Source organism: Macaca mulatta, chromosome 5, assembly GCF_049350105.2.
Source record: "Macaca mulatta isolate MMU2019108-1 chromosome 5, T2T-MMU8v2.0, whole genome shotgun sequence".
Classification (NCBI taxonomy): Eukaryota; Metazoa; Chordata; class Mammalia; order Primates; family Cercopithecidae; genus Macaca; species Macaca mulatta.
In genome coordinates this window covers 4863980-4882622 of record NC_133410.1, presented here as the reverse complement: position 1 = coordinate 4882622, position 18643 = coordinate 4863980, and the positions used below count along the sequence as shown (strand labels likewise).

Sequence of the window (18643 nt, the reverse complement as noted above, 5' to 3'; positions counted from 1 at the left end):
TGGATCTGTAGTTGTGTCTCACTGGGATTCTGATGTGCCATTCCCTGCGGGCGAATGATGCTGGGTGTGGTTCATATACAGACTCTCCCTTTGGGAATCTTCTTTGTGAAAATGTCAATGCAGATGCTTTGCCCATTTTTTAACTTGGTTGTCTTGATAGGATTACGGGATGAGAGTTATTCGTATATTCAAGATACAAGTCCCATGTCAGCTTGCTAATTTGCAGAGATTTTCTTCTATTTTGTGAGTTGTGTTTTCACTTTCCTCACGATGTCTTTGGCATCATAAAGATTTTTTATGAAATCCAGTCGTCTATGTCTTGTTATGATGGCTTGTGCTTTGGCGTCTTTTCTAAGAAACTGTCGCCTGACCCACTGTCATGAAGATGTGCTTCCGAGGGTTTTTCTAAGAGATTTACAGGTTTTTCTTGGTTTTACTATAATTTTACATGAATAATTTTACATAAATAGAATCGCATCTACCTGACTGCGAGTTTTAATTGTGGATACCCTTGCTTTGCATGTGCATCGTGATTTGCAGTGTTGATGGCCGCAGGTTTGCCTGGGGCCTCGGCACCGGGGCTGCGTCTGGGATGGTCGTGGTCAGCTCTGCCATCAGTGTGACGGTCCATCCAGCACAGTTGTCCACAGGTGGTGGAAGCACGGTGGGCCTGAGAAGCATCACAGACTCAGCTGAGCTGGAGAGGCCTGTCCAGCCTCTGCCATGGAAATTCCATTTGGGACACGGACATTGTCACCTGCTGTCCCCTCCGGGAATCCACGGCTCTCCTCACCCTGGCCACGCCAGCTCGTCCTCCCGGGCAGGAGGGAGAACTCACACTCAGATGTGCATGGGCAGCCTTGGGGGACCTGCAGCTTGGTGCTTTTGGGAACACACCTGTGTGTCTCCTCTTTCGGTTCACAAAACCCTGGGAGGGAGGAGCCACACAGCCAACCCCCTTTTTCTGGGGGCCTCACGGGCAGGGAAGTGTCTCCTCCAGGCCCCACAGTGAGGTCAGGCAGAATCAGGGCTTGAAGCTTCATGGGTTGGACTCCAGGGCCACTGCCACTGCCCTAGCCAGGGCTGCTCCTTTCAGTAACATTCCACAGAGTTTCAGAGTGTGAGACGCTGACAGGGGAGCTATGGACAAGAGTCCCAGTTCCCCTGCACAGGGCAGACCCCACAGGCCAGAAGGAGGGCACCAGGGAAGGAAGATTCTAGTCTGGCGGCTCAGAGATGAGGCCCTGCTGGGCACCAGGCCTCTTCCCACACAGAGTGGGGAATGTTTCAGGGGGAGGGGGGAGCTGCTGGAGGCCCTGGCACTGTGTCAGGCCCACCGAGGCCCCCGCCCCTGTGTATCCCCAGCTCTGCTTCCAGGGTCCAGGCTCCTCCCCACTGTTCTCCCTCCCCTCCCTTCCCTCTCCCCTCATCTTACTCCCCCTGCCCCCCTTTTCTCCTCTCTCCCTAGCCTCCCACATTTTGCCATGACCTTCACCCTACAGGCCGCCTGGTCAACATGCAGGATTGGAGCTATTGGACTTGCTGGTCATTCGTATCTAAGGAGCCTGATGGGTCCTGTGTTTTTTATGTTAATATCAGGGGAGCTGCGGCATTCATGCTATTCCCCGAAGCAGGACACTGGGCCAACCAGTCCCTACTGTGGGGTGTCCTGTGCACCACGGGACACTCAGCGGTGGCCTGACCTCTTCCTGCCAGATGCCAGAGACACCCTCCTTAGCTGTGACCATCAAAAACGTCTCCAGATGGCCAGGCACGTGGCTCACACCTGTAATCCCAGCAATTTGGGAGGCTGAAATGGGAGAATTGCTTATACCCAGGAGTTCAAGACCCACCTGGGCAACAAAGTGAGACCTTGTCTCTACTAAAAAAATAAAATATTAGCCAGGCATGGCGGTGTGCACCTTAGTTCCAGCTACCTGGAAGGCTGAGATGTGAGGATCACCTGAGCCCAGGAGGTTGAGGCTGTAGTGAGCCATGTTCATGCCACTGCCCTCCAGCCTGGGTCACAGAGTGAGACCCTGTCTAAAACAAAAAAAAAGCCTGCAGACATTGCCACGTGTCCCCCTGGGAGCACAGGAGCACAGCTGCCCATGGGTAAGAACCAGCAGCTTAAAGGAAAAAAGAAAAGGGAGGGAGGGAGGCCCAGATGCTGTCAGCGGGTGCTGGAGTCCAGACGCAGCTCCGATACCAGCACCGTGTGAGGTTGGACCAGACCCTTCTCGTCCCCAGCCTCAGCTGATTCACCTGTATAATGGGGGTCACCCTCCTCACCCCACAGTGCTGCCCCTAGAAAGTGTGCCCGAAGCCTGCACCCACTGGCGCCCGTGGCGCTGGCGCTCACAAGCTTCACGCAGGGCATAACTTGACTGGACCCGTCCATTCCCGCCAGACCCCTGAAGCTGATTCATACAAAAGCGCAGTTTGGGGCTTTACCTGTGTCTCCCCCTGGCACTCCCATGGAGCGTGGCTGCTTGTGAAGGGCCAGCGGGTCAGCGGCTCTCCCTCTGCGTGGCTGGGCCTGGCACCCATGGAGGCTCGGGCAGCAGTGGGCCGGGGAAGAGCCTCTGTGGCCCACAGGACTCCCACAGGGTCACGTGGCAGCTGCCATCCTCTGCCCAGGGAGGGGCAGAGCCAAGCCCTTCCCGGCACACTGAAATAGACTCCCGCCACACTGTACGCCAGACACACACCTGTCTCCCAGGCGTTCAGGAAAGGGGTTCTCAAAAGGCACTCGGGGTGGGGGAGGTGTGGTGGGGGTGGGGAGCGTCTGCTGACCCTTCCTCCATGTGTAGGGTCAGCATGAGTGAGCTCAAAATCGCCACAGCCCCATGTGCTGGGAGTCACAGCCTGCACCAGGGGTCCCTGAAATGCGGGCTTCAAACAACAGATACCGATTCTCTCGCCGTTGTGGGGGCCAGAAGTCTGGCGTGAAGGTGCCAGCAGGGCCCAGCTCTCCACAGGGGTGTAGGGAGGCTCAGGCTTCCTCTTCCCACTGCGGGTGGCTCCAGGCACCCCTTGGTGTTTGGCCGCAGGGCCCCCGTCTCTGCCCCCGCCGTCACGGGCCGTCTTCCCTGTGTGTCTCTTCGTGTCCTCTTTTGTCTCTTATGAGGACACCAGTCACTGCATTTAGGGTCCGCCCTCATCCACAATGACCTCATCTCCATCTTTACCGTAATTACATACGGAAACATCAAACAAGGTCACATTCTGAGCTTCCAGGTGGGTGTGACCACAAGAAGACGTGTCTCTATCTAGCGAATCAGAGTCCAGCACCCCGTCGTAGGATGCGTTGCACCTGCACACCCAGCACAGCTGCCTCCAGCTCGCACGGCCCCTGCATACCAAACATGGCCAGCACCATGCAGAACAGAGTTTAAGATTTTATTTAATTTTAATTCAACCAGGGAACCTGCTGGTTACCAGACGTGTTCCCAGGCTCTAAAACACGAATGCACTAAACCTTCAGTGACCTTGCACAGCTGGTCTCCTTGCCCTGGCTCTCTAAGGCAGGAAAGAGATGAAGTCATTGTCTAGCCCAAGGCCACTGCCATGGATTGAATGTGGTGTCCCCTCCTCCAGACTCACACGCTGATATCCTGAACCCCAGTGTGATGGGATTTGGAGGCGGGGCCTTGGGGAGGAATTAGGTCTTGCAGGTGGAGCCCTCATCATGGGATGAGTGCCCTTGTAAGGAGAGGCCAGAGGCTGCCTCGCTCTTCCTACCATACGAGGGTGCAAGGAGAAGGCGGCTGTCTGCAGCCCAGAAGTCGGGTCCAGAGCCCGACCATGCTGGCACCCTGATCTTGGACTTCTAGCCTCCAAAACGGAGAAAAACAAATGTCTATTGTTTAGAAGCCACCAGTCTATGGGGCTTCGTTGAGCTGCACCGAGACCACACATCCTACCTGGCTGCCCCCGGCTTTCCCCTGACTGGGCTGCCAGTGCCCCCACAGGCTGTGCCCATCCAGAGATCTGAGGCTGGGGGCAGAGGTCCTGGAGGACCACGCACGGTGGGTGTGTCTAGGCACTAGGGGCAGGAAATGTTTCCTTTTAACATTTCCCCGAGTTTTGACATTTACAATTTGACATCAGAGGAAACACTCTCAATGCCACCTTTAAGGGAAAAGGAATAAAAGGCAGAAATACGTATGCCCACCTCCCTCTGTCACTCACTCAAATACCCTGCACAAGCGAATCAGAGGCCAGCACCCCGTCGTAGGATGTGTGGCACCTGCACACCCAGCACATCTGCCTCCAGTTCGTGCAGCCCCTGCGCACCTGAAACATGGCCAGCACCATGCAAAACAGAGTTTTAGATTTTATTTGATTTTAATTAATTTTAAATAATCACATGTGGCCAGTAGCTACCATACTGGTTCATGCAATTAGACTAAGACACGCTGTAAGACAGATGTTTAAAGACGGTGTTTCTAAGATTCAGGGAGAAATCCGGGGCACAGAACTTGAAACCCTGACACCCCACCCCAAAGCCCACCACACTGTGCTTGTCATCATGACTGTGTTCGCAAGCCAACTGTACGCACATATGAGTCTTCTGCAGACACGCCTTTCAGCAGCAGCCAGTGGGGCTGGGAGCAGAGACAGGTACGCTCCCTCTCTCTCTCTGTGGCTCTGGGGTCCTGGGAGGGCTGGCCTTGAGAAGTGTCAGGGCTAGAAGAGGCCATAGTGATCACCAGCCACCCATCTCCCCGCCATTGTACGGATGGGAGTGCAGGGGCAGCCTGGAGAGTCCTGTACCTAATCCTGAGAGGAGACCTCTTCCATGCTCAGAGACACCAAGAAGCCAACCGCACCAGCCCAGGACATGGGCCAGGGAGGCTGCTGGAGCCAGGCTTCCGCTAGTCAGCATGGCTGGTGCCCTGAAGGCTCCCAGCACTCAGCACTGCCTGGGGTTCCCACGGAGAAGGAGCCTCAGATCCCCCTCGCCTCCGGCCTGCTGTCCACCCCTAAGCATCGAGTTTATTCAAAGGCAGCCCCCAAGGGAGGCCCTGGTGGTCTCAGGCTGGAAGGGGAACACTCGAGTCTCGAAGGAACTCAGCCAGCAGGTACTGATGGCTCAGAGGGCCAGGGATGGAGACGCAGGATGGCCAGGGTGGTGCTAGATGGCCGAGGCCCGGCCGCGTCTCTCACCAGTTTCGGGATGGCCCATAGTGGGAAACATCACGTTGCTTTGAGGCCATCATGTTAAGGGGATTTTCTGTAATGTTTGGGAGAGGGGCATGTGGAGAGGTCGGCCTTCTGAGTCCTGCCTGGGCCCTCAGGGTCCTCCTGGCTCAAGCCCAACAACTGCAGTGGCTATGGCAGGGAGAGCGGGCGCCGGCGCCGGGCACTGATCCGGGCCTTTCCACAGCTTTTTAGAGTATCAGGTTGTCTAAGCTTCCCTGAGACACTGTGATGCGGCGCCATGCTCGGCCCCACCTTACTGGAACTTGAAGGGAGGCAGCCTGGCCCGAGCCCAGGGTGTGCTGGACGGCACCAAGGGGGGCACAGGGTGACCTGACCTGGCCTGGAGGGAGCAGGGGGGCTTCCTGGAGGAGGGGGTGTCAGAGTCCAGCTGCGAGAGGGAGAAGGAATTAGCCAGGCTCAGGGAGGGGAGAGACAGTCTGGGCACAGGGCAGTGCAACAAGGACTGGAATACAAAATCCGTATCGCTGGGCTGATGTCAAGGCAGCCCCGAGGCCAAGTTCCCCAAAGGCTCTAGGGCAGGCTGTCCTTGCCTTGCCCGGCTCCTGGGGCGGCCTGTATTTCCTGACTGTGGACGGCAAGGTGGCCCCAAGGTTGAGCTCCCCCGAAGGCTCTAGGGGAGGCTGCGCTTACCTTGCCCTGTTCCTGGGGCTGCCTGCATTTCCTGGTGGCGGCAGCATCACTCCAGGCTCTGGCTCTGTGGTCACCCCACTCTGCCTCTCTCTTAGAATAACTGTGATGACACTCAGGGCCCACTCAGATCATCCGGGATCAGCTCCCCATCTCAGCATCCTGGTGTAATCCCATCTGCAACGACCCTTGTTCCAAATAAGGCAATATTCATAGGTCACAGGGATCAGGACCTGCTATGCTGGGGTGGGGCACAATTTCTCAGCTGACCACACGCAGCAGCAACTTATCTGATACTATATGTAAATAGCGAACAAAAAATTCACAGAAAGCACCTTTATTCCTTATGATGTGCTCTACTGCTTTCTACTCAACTCACCTTCTTATGTAACGCACACGGCTGCGACCCACTAAACTGATTTCCTGCCAGGGACTGGGTCGCCACCTGCAGTGCAGAAAATTCTATCCTAACCTCTGCAGCTGCATCCTGCCAGGGTGGGGACCAGGCGAGAACTACGATGACTTTAGTAAAAGAGGGGGATGAGCTGTTTATGCACACGGAGGGCAGGCGGGACTGACAAGGGCCTGGGAGGACCCCCGACCCCTCCCCAACTCTCTCACATGCTCTTAGCCACCTTCTGCTGGCCTCAGCACAGAAGTCTGCATCCCTGAGCAAAGCAGCCTGCAACTCTAGCATAGCAGCCTGCACCCCCAGGGCAGCAGCCTGCACCCCCAGCGCAGCAGCCTGCACCCCCAGCGCAGCAGCCTGCACCCCCAGCGCAGCAGCCTGCATCCCCAAGCACAGTTGTGCTGGCCGAGCTCAGGCCTCCGGGTGCCTGAATGTCTCTCTGTGGAGGTGGGGTGTGCTAGCAGGATGGCTCAAGTGGCACAGGCAGGACCTGGTTAGAAAGGAAACAGCGTGCATGGTCCCATGAGGCTGCAATCACCCGCCTGCTCACTCATGCTCACCCCCTCCCCAGCACACAACCCTTCACTCCCTGACAGCCCAGCGCTGCGGCTGCCACCCATCACGGGGGCATGGATGGGGTACAATGTACAATTACTCACATCTTCATTTCTGAACACTGCTTAAAAGCTGAGAAGTAATGAGATCAGACCCTGAAACAGGGTCAGGCAGGAGAGATTGTCACTGAGACTTAAAGCAAGGAAGACACCAGTGCTTTTTCAGGATTGTAAAACCTTAGGTTTAGAGGGATCTGAGACCATCCAGTCCCTGGAGAAGGATGTCCAGCCCTGGCGTCTCCTGAGCACTGGGCCCCCAGCCTCCCTCTGAGTGCTGGATGCCTCCATGGGGAAGCTTTGGGCACCTCACAGTCAGAAAACAGAATGCAGAAGGCCTGCTCACTGCCACCTCCCTCACCGCCACTCCCGCCCCCCAGCAATGCTGCACATCATGAAGCAAGGCCCTTACCCTGCTGTCTTCCCTCGGGTGACTCAGTCCTGGGCCTGCAACAGGCCTCAACGCTCCACAGCCCTGGGACCTGGGCCCAGCGACTGAACCTCTTAGAGCCTCAGTTTCCTCATCTGTAAATGGGGATACCATGGACTGGGTTGCAGGGAGACTAAATGAGATGATGCCTGTGAAAGTGCCTGGCCCCTACCCGGGCACGTGGCAGGCACTCGGTAATTGGCATCTTTGTTCCCCAGTTCCTGACTCGATGGGTGTCCTGTCGCTGCTGTGACACAGTGCCACAGACAGCGGCTTAACAACAGGCATTTACTCTCCCAGGTTCTGGAGACCAGAAGTCCCGGATCAGGGGTTGTGAGGACAATGCAGGCTCTGGGGCTCTGGGAAGAACCTTCCTGGCCACTTCCTGCTTCTGCTGGTGGCCAGCAATCCTCACGAGCCTCAGCCTGCAGCCACATCCCTGCAATCTCTGCCTCCGACATCAGCTGGCCTCCTCCCCGCATGAGTTCACATCACCTTCCCTCTTCTCCCTTCCCAAATCCAGCATGACCTCATCTGGACGAGTTCCATCCCACAGTGACCCTACCGCCAAATAAGGTCACATGTGGAGGTGTCAGGGCTTAACTTAGTGGGAATGCAATTCAACCCATAGTGGCGGCTTTCCCCTTTTCATCAGGAGACCTACACCCCGGTGCCCCAGCACAACACGTCCCCATTAAGGGAGCTTTCTCCCCATCCCCTGTGGGGCATCTCTTCTCCTGCCCCCTCCTGCCTGTCGGTCCGTATCTCTCCTGGTAGAGATGGGAGGTCCTCATCCCACCCTCAAGGACCCTCCACTCCTTGCCAGGCTAGCCTCCCAGTCTCCAGCACACAGCGTCCTCTTTGGGGCACACCAGGCCTCCCAGGTTGAGAACAAACTCCTGGTTTCGGATCTGCACATCCCAGCCCGGCTGGAGCTCCTCCCCGGGTCCCACTCTCCTCCTCCTGGTTCCGGATCTGCAGACCCCAGCCTGGCTGGAGCTCCTCCCTGGGTCCCGCTCTCCTCGCCCCTCACCCCTCTGTGCTCTGCACACGTCCAGGCTGCTCAGCTCCACCTGGGCCCATGCCCCGGCCCTCCGACAGCATCTCTGCAGGACAATGAGCATTGCAAATGCCCCTCGAGACAGCGATTCCCAGAGCCCCCTGAGGTGTCAACAGGGAGCTGGTCACCATGGAAACAACCCAGGCAGTTGATGGCTGGGCTAGTTAGGCAGTGTCCCTGTCCACACCACAGTCCTGAGTGCCACTAACACCAGTGCATTTGTCCATGGGGGGAGCACCTGTCAGGTGCCAGAGCAAGGCACATGGGGACATGGGGGTCTCATCATGCATGAAGCTGGCAGGTTGGGGGCGGTGACAAACAGTGAACAGTGAGGTGAGTGCCCTCTGTGGCTGCTGCGACTGCCGTGGGCACTGGCGGGCCGAGGGCCTCGTGAGGACAGGACATCTGCGCCAAGCACTGAAGGACACAGCTGAAGAGGGGATGGAGGTGCAGAGGCTCCGAGACCAGGCGGAAACAAAGGCAAGCGGAGGATGTTGAGGGGCCATGAGGGAAGCCTTGAAGGCCCAGACTAAGCATGACAACTCCCTTCCCGAGGTCTCAGGCAGCCCCAGGGCAGGGTGAGCACGGAGCCGCAGGGAGAAAATCCACCAGGGAGGATCGGAGGGGATGGCGCTGCGTCTCCCTGTTGGGAGGTGCCACCCCTCCACCACACCCTGCCTTCTGTCCCCAAGGAGGCCCAGGCCGGAAACTGGGCCGCCTCCTGCTGCCCCCCCTCTCCACACCCACAGCCCCTCCACACGCAGCTCGGCCCAGCCCCTGTCAGCAAGAAGAACACATGCTAAAACCAACAGCGATCCATCTCCCTGCCTGCGAAACACAGACCACACGCCCAGTCGGCCTCCTGAATCAATAAAGACAAATAACCCCACAGAAAAATAAGCAAAGAAAGGGACAGGAAATTCATAGAGACACAAACGGCCCGGAAATGTATGAAAATGCTCTCAGGCTCTGCAGCACCAGGAAGACATGAAGCGCCCCCTTTTCCCATGGTCTGGCAAATATTTAAAAGACTGACAGTGTCCAGAGCTGGGCTTGGAGGGACCAGGGTTGAGGGACTTGTGCCTTTTTGGTACAGGTACAAATTGGGACAGCCATTGGAGAGGGTGGCTTGGCAGAAGGCATTTCCATCCAACAGTTCCTCTTCCATACCTTACATGTCTATTTGCATGTGGGTGCAAAGACATATGTGTGAGAATTTTCATCTCCACTAGGTGCACACAAGGTGTGCTAAAATCTGAAAGTACTTGGGAGCCAGTGGGCCCCGTGTGCCTCTGATGGGCACAGTGGCAAGGACCCAGCATCACTGAGGCAGGCCCTCGCCCAAAATGCTCAGCCAAACCCAGACATGAAGAAACAGACCAGTCCTAATGGTGGGACATGCCACAAGGCCACAGGTCTGGACTTTTGAAGTGTGTCCATGGCACGAAAGAAAGACAGAAAAGGAAAAAAGGTAGGGAGAACATTCCCGAATAAAGGCTACTAAGGACAATGACACATGATAGCCAACTGCAATGCATGATTCTGGGTCGGATCCTGGAGGAGAAAAGGTAAGCAAATACCTGCAATGGACACCTGGGGGTAACCGGGGCAGCCAGAAGGTGGACATTGCACAGGCTATGTTTTGCTAGCGATATGTGCTAACGTTTTGCTATATCTGGATGCCTGTGCTCCCCAAATTCATGTGTCGAAGTCCTCACCCCCAATATGAGGGTGTTAGGCGGTGAGGCCTTTGGAAGGTGATTAGTTCATGAGCGTGGAGGCTTCATGAATGGGATTAGTGCTCTTACAAAAGGGACCTCAGAGAGCTCCCTCGCCCCTTCGGTGTGTGAGGACACAGTGAGAAGACGTCATCAATAAACCAGGAAGCAGCCCTGCCCAGACACTGAATCTGCTGGTGCCTTCATCTGGGACCTCCAGCCTCCAGGACTGTGAGAAATCAATGCCTGCTGTGTATAAGCTGCCGGGCTGTGATGTCCTGTGAGAGTGGCCCCATGGATGAAGACAGACGCTCTCCAGGAGCACCGATGATGCGGGTTCCAAAGGACTTGGCACCCAGCCTGGAGGCCGGCATCATGGGCAAGGGGCCTCTCATGGCTGACGCGTTTCCTCATCAGCACATCAGGACAGTAAGAGCTCCCACTTCACAGGTGGTGAAGAACCAACGTGGTGAGGAATGAATAAAGCAGCTGGTGGAAAGTGCTGTGCATGGGGCCTGGCACCTGGTCCCTGCTCTGAGGTCACCTGCCACGGAGCTGCTGACAAGACCCTAGGCCGGGCGCGGTGGCTCAAGCCTGTAATCCCAGCACTTTGGGAGGCCAAGGCGGGCGGATCACGAGGTCAGGAGATCGAGACCATCCTGGCTAACACGGTGAAACCCCGTCTCTACTAAAAAAAATACAAAAAACTAGCCAGGCGAGGTGGTGGGCACCTGTAGTCCCAGCTACTCGGGAGGCTGAGGCAGGAGAATGGCGTGAACTCGGGAGGCGGAGCTTGCAGTGAGCCGAGATCCGGCCACTGCACTCCAGCCTGGGCGGCAGAGCGAGACTCCGTCTCAAAAAAAAAAAAAAAAAAAAAAAAACCCTTAAAAACACGAATGTGTATGTGCTCACCCACGTTCACAGCAGCAGAATCTCCACCAGTCAAGCGGTGGAGACGACCCTTGCATCCATAGACATGAACAGATGGGCAAAACGTGGTCTATACGGACGATGAAATATCACCCAGTCCTAAGAAGAAATGAAATCCCGACACAGGCTACAGCATGGACGGCTCTTGAGGACACCGTGCCCAGTCCCAGAAGGACAAATATCACAGGATGTCACTTAGATGCGGTCCCGAGAGTTGTCAACTTCATAGAGATGGAAAGTAGAAGGGTGGGTGCCAGGGTCCGGGGAGTGAGTGTTGAAGGGGACACGGCTTCCATTTGGGAAGATGAGAGTCCTGTGGATGGATGGCGTTGCTGGTTGCACAGCACTGTGTAGTGTATGGGCTTAGTGCCACAGAATGGCCCACTTAAGAATGGTCTAGATGGAAATTTAATGTATCCATAGTACCACCGTTTTTAAAAATGATGCCAATAGATGCTCTCTGTGCCCAGGGCAGCAAAAATCCAAACTAGACATGGGGGAAGGGCTCTGCCGTACCAGGTGGGGGCCTCGCCTTCTGCACCCCACGTGGCTGACTTTGTGGGTCAGTGGCCTGTTGCCCACCTGAGTCCCCAGGACCCACCAGACAACTCGTGGTCTGCAGGGCATCTGCCAACAGCGCCACTGTCTGAGTCATGCTGACGAGGCCGAGGGAAGCGGAGGAAGGAAGGTGCATGACATTTTCCCACTCAGTGTGGCTAAATGTACGTCTCACTGCCTAGTGCCACGTCCCGCCACGTGGCCTCGGGTCCAGCTGCAACTCTCCAGAGCACACGGCGGGGCCTCCCCGCTTAGGCCTCAGGAAACCAAGGCCTTCACTCGCTGCTATGGTCTGAATGTTTGTGCCCCCCCGCCCCCAAATTTGTGTGATGAAATCCTAACTCGCAAGGCAATGTATTAGGAGCTGGGCCCTCAGGAGGTGATCAGGTCATGAGGGTAGAGCCCAAAGAGCTCCTTGTCGCCTTCCGTGGGAGGACACAGTGAGAAGGCCCCATCTATGAGGAGGCGGCCCCCAACAGAGCCCACTCTCCACGCCTCCATCTGGGACTTCCAGCCTCCACAAGTGTGAGAGTCCAACGTCTGTCTTCATAGGCCGCCCAGGCTGTGGTATTTGTCACGGCAGCTGGGCTGACTCATACACTGATGTGGGCACTGCTCAGACCCTTAGTCCCCAGCAGGTGCTGGGACCCCCCACTCTGCCTCAGGGGCTCACTGGCTCAGGGGATCCTGAGCCGGGTGAGACAGTCCCTGCTCTGGGAGTCCCTGGTCAAGGAAGGCAGACAGAAAGGTCATGAATCCCAGACAAGTGGACAAGCCCATGCCTCACAGGGACAAAGACAGTGGGGGCGGCTGAGGGCCTGGGGAGTGGCCACAGGCAGTGCGCCCCATGGGGCAGGCCTCGGGCAGGGGGCGTCCCACGAGGGGAAGAGCCTGTGCAAAGACACAGGACTGGGGAAGGGCCTGGCACTCATGGGAGCACCTAAGAGCTCAGCCTGGCCGGGCACAGGGTGTGATGAGGAACTGATGGGAGGTGCAGTTGACGAGATGCAGCCACATCACAGTCCCTCAGCCAAGTTGTGGAGTTGCTCCCTGTGCACAGGTCTCACAGGCCAGCCTGACACAGTCCTGCCCTCAAGATGCCCCCACCAAGTGTCAAATGGTGCAGCCACTGTGGAAAAGTAGGGTGGGCCCTCCAAAACTTGAGAGAATGGCCATTTGATCCGGCAGTCCCACTTTCTGGGTATCTACCCCAAAGAACAGAAAGCAGCCTCCCTAGGAGATACCTGCACACCCATGTTCACAGCAGCCTTAGTCACATCAGTGAAGAGACAGAAGCTGCCCAGGTGTCCTTCAGCAAATGAACTGATAAACAAAATGCGGCCCAGCCATTCAGTGGAACATTATTCAGCCTTAAAAAGGAGAGGAATTCTGACACGGGCTATGACATGGATGACACTTGAAGACATTACGCTGAGTGAGATCCCAATCACAGAGGGCAAATAGTGCAGGATTCCACTGATAGGAGGCCCCTAGAGTTGTTGAATCCACAGAGACAGAAGGAATGGGGGTTACAGGGGCTGGATGGGGGAGAATGGGGAATGAGTATTTAATGGGGACACAGCCTCAGTTCAGGGAGATGAAAAAGGTTCTATGGGTGGACAGTGATGATGGCTGCATCATCATTCAACCATGTGAATGGACTTAATGCCACTGAACGGTATACTTAAAAATGGTTAAAATGGTACATTTTAGGGTAAATGTATTTAACCACAATAAAATATAAAATTTAAAAATACAAAACAATCATATGGAACCAAAAAAGAGCTCATATAGCCAAGACAAATCTAAGCAAAAAGACCAAAGCTGGAGGCATCATGCTACCTGACTTTAAACTATACTACAAGGCTACAGTAACCAAAACAGCATGGTACTGGTACAAAAACAGACACACAGACCAATGGAACAGAACGGATATCTTAGAAATTAGACCACACATATACAACCATCTGATCTTCAACAAACTTGAGAAAACAAGCAATGGGGAAAGGATTCCCTATTTAATGAACAGTTTTGGGAAAACTGGCTAGCCATATGCAGAAAATTGAAACTGGACTCCTTCCTTATACCTTATACAAAAATTAACTCAGGATGGATTAAAGACTTAAACGTAAAACCCAAAACTATGAAAACTCTAGAAGAAAATCTAGGCAATACCATTCAGGACACAGGCATGGGCAAAGATTTCATGACAAAAACATCAAAAGCAATTGCAACAGAAGCAAACATCGACAAACGGGACCTAATTAAACTAAAGAGTTTCTGCACAGCAAAAGAAACTATCATCAGAGACTGGGTGCAGTGGCTCACGCCTGTAATCATAGCACTTTGGGAGGCTGAGGTAGGTGGATCATCTGAGGTCAGGAGTTCAAGACCAGCCTATCCAACATGGCGAAACCTCATCTCTAATAAAAATACAAAAATTAGCTGGACATGGTCATGGGCACTTGTAATCCCAGCTCCTCAGGAAGCTGAGTGCAGGAGAATTGCTTGAACCCAGGAGGCGGAGGTTGCAGTGAGCTGAGATCACACCATTGCACTCCAGCCTCAGCAACAAGAGCGAAACTCTGTCTCGAAAAGAAAAGAAAAGAAAACTGTTATTAGAGTGAACAGACAACCTATGGAATGAGAAACAATTTTTGCAATCTATCCTTCTGAGAAAGATCTAATATCCAGAATCTACAAGGAACTTAAACAAATTTACAAGAAAAAAACAACCCCATCAAAAAGTGGGCAAAAGACATGAACAGACACTTCACAAAAGAAGACATTTATGTGGCCAACAAACATGAAAAAACCTCAACATCAATCATCATTAGAGAAGTGCAAATCAAAACTACAATGAGATACCATCTCACACTAGTTAGAATGGCAATTATGAAAAAGTCAAGAAACAACAGATGCTTGTGAGGCTGTGGAGAAATAGGAATGCTTTTACACTGCTGGTGGGAATATAAATTAGTTCCACCATTGTGAAACACAGTGTGCTGATTCTTCAAAGATCCAGAACCAGAAATACCATTTGAACCAGCAATGCCATTACTGGGTATACACCCAAAGGAATATAAATCATTCTATTATAAAGATACATGTATGTATATGTTTGTCACAGCACTATTCACAATAGCAAAGGCATGGAATCAACCCAAATGCCCATCAATGATAGACCGGATAAAGAAAATGCAGCACATATACACCATGGAATACTATGCAGCCATAAAAAGGAATGAGATCATGTCCTTTGCAAGGACATGGATAGAACTAGAAGCCATTATCCTTAGCAAACTAACACAGGAACAGAAAACCAAACACTGCATGTTCTCACTTATAAGTGGGAGCTGAACAATGAGAACACATGGAAACGGGGAGACGAACAACACACACTAGGGCCCATTGGAGGGGTGGGGGGAGGGAGAGCATCAGAATAAATAGCTAATGCATGCGGGGCTCAATACCTAGATGATGGGTTAATAGGTGCGGTAAATCACCATGGTACACGTTTACCTATGTAACAAACCTGCATGTCCTGCACGTGCATCCCAGAACTTAAAATAAAATGAAGAAAAACATACAAAACAAAAGCAATGCTCCCCATCTGGTGAAGGAAAGAGAGAATGTGGTCAAACACACCACAGGGAGCCATGCAGTGGGATCCCACACGGCTGGTAAGGCATCAGCCATGGCCGGGGATTTCATGCCAAGCAGGAACTTTGTGAAACAGTGCCAGAGGAGGACCGCGTCGTGCACCACCCGGAGGCTTGCATGGTGGGGAGCATGGGGGAAAGGTGGCAGTGGCACGGGGGCCTTGCCTGCATGTGGGAGCCACATGCAGCCTCTCTTTAACCAGCTGCCCGTTCAAAAACAAACACTCATTCTGTCCGTGACACCGTTACTCCCATGACCACTGCTACTGCTGTCCGTGACACCGTTACTCCCATGACCGCTGCTACTGCTGTCCGTGACACCGTTACTCCCATGACCGCTGCTACTGCTGTCCGTGACACCGTTACTCCCATGACCGCTGCTACTGCTGTCCGTGACACCGTTACTCCCATGACCGCTGCTACTGCTGTCCGTGACACCGTTACTCCCATGACCTCTGCTACTGATGATGGAAGCAATGACGATAAAATTGACCCCAGAGAATACACAAGAGGGCAGTGACCCAGGGGAGTGGGGCCTCCTGAAGGTCCCATGGATGCCAGCAGAGAGTGGCACCCAGACACATACAGAAGGAGGGAAGGGGCTGACAGTATTCAGAAAAGAGTGCATTTACCGCAGCTCCTGAGTCAGGGTGGGCTTCAGGGCAGGGAGGTGGCTGCCAAGAAGAGCTCTGAAGAATTAGGAGCTGGACCAATGCAGAGGAGGCCTGGGTGGTGTGAATGGTGTTTTTCTAGAACTCTTCCTCATTAAAATCTATGGTAAAGCCTGCAGCTGTGGGCTGGTCTCCAAGGCCACTGCACCTGACCTCAGGATCAGGTGGACGCTGCCCCTATCTCCAGCCCCCTGACCTGCCCTTGCCTTAGCCTCACCTGTCTAGATATTCTCGCCATCCTGCAAGTCATCTCCAGGTAGTGGGAAGGGCCCGGGACTGGGAACGGAGAGCCCTGAGCTCACATCATAGCCTTGTCTCTTCCCGGTCATGTGACCTTGGCCACCCCCTCTCCCCAACCCCCGGAGCCCTAAGTATTTCTAAGAATTCTGGAATCAATCTAAAGAGATCACAAACATCGAAGTGCCTGGCCCTGAGCAAACAAAAGCTATAATCTTATGGATTATAAGACTCACAAGTCCAAGCCCCAGACATGACCTGCAGTTAATTACCAGCCCCTCTTCCTCCTTGGCAAACCGCAGCCACACACGCCTCCTTCATGACTTTCCCCGCCGTTAGCTTCCACTGGCCTGAAGCTCACAGGCACCCAGGGAATAACCTTTGCCAATCACATTCACCAACATTTGAATAATTTAACTTCCATAAAAGGGGAAGGGAGGCTATGCTTAATATTAAGCATAGATTATGCTTTTTTATTTTTTATTTTGTAGAGATGGAGTATGGCTATGTTGCCTAGGCTAGTCTCAAATTCCTGGCCTCAAATGATCCTCTGGCTTTGGTCTCCCAAAGTGCTGGGATTACAGGAGTGAGCACATAGATCTGCTTCTAATGTCAGCCAGTTATGCTTGATGTTAGGAGCAGATTGATGTGCAGATCTGTCCACAGGAGACCTATTTGGGAGGGCGATTGTGAGTTCTAAGTAAAAGGAGAATTTGCAACCAGCGCTACTTGCCACACTGTAGCTAGGGTCCCTCTTAAAATTTCATATGTCCACCTGTGTGGGGCCAAACGGTCCACCTGTACTTCAAGTAGAGAGAGAATACATGCACCCTGGGACTGAGAAGAGGGGGAGGGGCCCTCCAGCTCCCTGCCGGAGCCCACCAGAAAACCTAACCATGAGTGCAGAGGGGAACAAGCCGCTTGGCCATGCCATCCTGGGGCCAGCGGGGTGCTGTGACCAGCCCACCTCCCTCCAACTGCAAGCCCAGCCTCTAGTGGCGCAGCTGTTTGAGTTACCCTGAGTCAGGTGGTACCATGGGAAATAGAGGGTTCTATTCCTGGCATAACTAACCCTCTTTCCTGGATCTGGGACAGCAAGGGCTGGGACACTGCCCGGGTCTCCACACCAGCTCGAGCCCCTCCCAGAGTGTCCGGGTCTCGCAGTCTCTGTGGCACCGACCCCCACTGCTGTGACTGCCTGCTCCCAGCTGGTCTCTCCTGCTGCCCGCACTGCCCGAGGGCATGGACTCTGCCTCACCTCACTGCCCCAACATCACCCCTGGGGCCAGCACTGAGGGTCCCAGTGCCCAGGGGGTGCACTGGCAGAGTCCATTATGATGACTGTCCACCTTCAGGCACAGAGGGCACATGTCCTGGTCACCTGGCTTCCCTATTGTCCTCCCTGGCCCAGGACCTAAAGAGCCACTAGCTTGAACAAGATGCTGCTAAGCCTCAAAACAGGTGCCCACCCCAGCCCTTCACTGCTCTTGAGTGAAATTATGACAAGGGCTGTGGGTGGGCCGCACGGGCTCGCTGGGCCAGCTGCTGAATGGTGCATCGGGGCGCTGGCATCCCTGATGTGTGCTTGTAACCACAGGGTGGGCACAGAGGGGGACCAGGGCTCCCAAATCGGCGGCCTTGCCCTTGACGGCTCTCACTCTTCCCCTGCACGGTTGGACAAAGCTGCCACTTCCTGCAATTGTGCAGCACCAATTGTCCCCTCTCTGGACCCTGCCCTCCCCGAGGACACCATCCCTTTCTGGTCAACGAGCCCTCAGTGAGGACGCCAGCCTGGCCCAGCCCTCGAGGAACCTCAGGTCTGGGGAAGGTGGGAGGGCGAGGAAGATAGCTCAGTGAACGAGAGGGGAGGCACAGGGATGCGGCCTTGGCATCTGTTCCCTGAACACTCTCAGCCAGCCTCCCTCCCCTCTGCAGGCCCCCCGCTTCCCATCTGCAAAGGCCCAATCCTCCCTTGATCCTGGCAATACCGGCTCTTGTCCTTCTTGTCCCCTTTCTTCATGGCTATATGTCTTGAAAGGGGTGTCAATGTCAACAGTGTCCAAACTGCGGGCGGGGGGCGGGAGTGGGGGTCGTCTGCAAATGCATCTCCTAGGGCCTGCCCAGCTCTACCACAGCATCCCAGGCTGAGGCCCAGGCGTCTGCGTGTTGTACTGTCAGGGGTCTCCACTCCTCTAAGGAAAGAGCTTCCCCTAGACACGACTCCCAGGGCCCCCAGGCTGGGTTCCCTACACTGTCACTGAGCACGCACTACCAGCCAGTTGCTATGGGAGGTACCAGAGGACCACGGTGCACAAAAGGCAGACAGCACCGTAGAGCCCTGCACCCTGCACCCTACCCAGGGCCTAAGGTCAGGGCATGGATGAAGTTCCTCAAACACACCCCCTCCCTCCCATCTCGGGGGCTCTGCACCAGCTGTCCCTGCTGTCAGGTGCCCTTCTCCCACTGCTTTGTTTGGCTAAGTCCTACTTGGTTGGATGTCA

General features: G+C 54.6%; 1 protein-coding gene across 50 annotated transcripts in view; it reads right to left on the bottom strand.

Moving 5' to 3' along the window:
- Window positions 1–18643, bottom strand: part of ABLIM2 (actin binding LIM protein family member 2) — a 198989-nt gene that overhangs the window by 164475 nt on the left and 15871 nt on the right. For 24 of the 50 annotated variants that reach the window (XR_013417717.1, XR_013417721.1, XR_013417718.1 and 21 more), the window contains exon 1: window positions 2455–3114. The exons of the other annotated variants lie outside the window; for them this stretch is intronic. Coding sequence is in view for 10 of the 24 variants with exons in the window: in XM_028848300.2 (XP_028704133.2) it covers window positions 2455–2479 (25 nt within the window). In the remaining 14 variants the exon portion in view is untranslated. Of the gene's footprint in view, window positions 1–2454; window positions 3115–18643 lie in introns of those variants that run through there. 50 annotated transcript variants of the gene reach the window in all.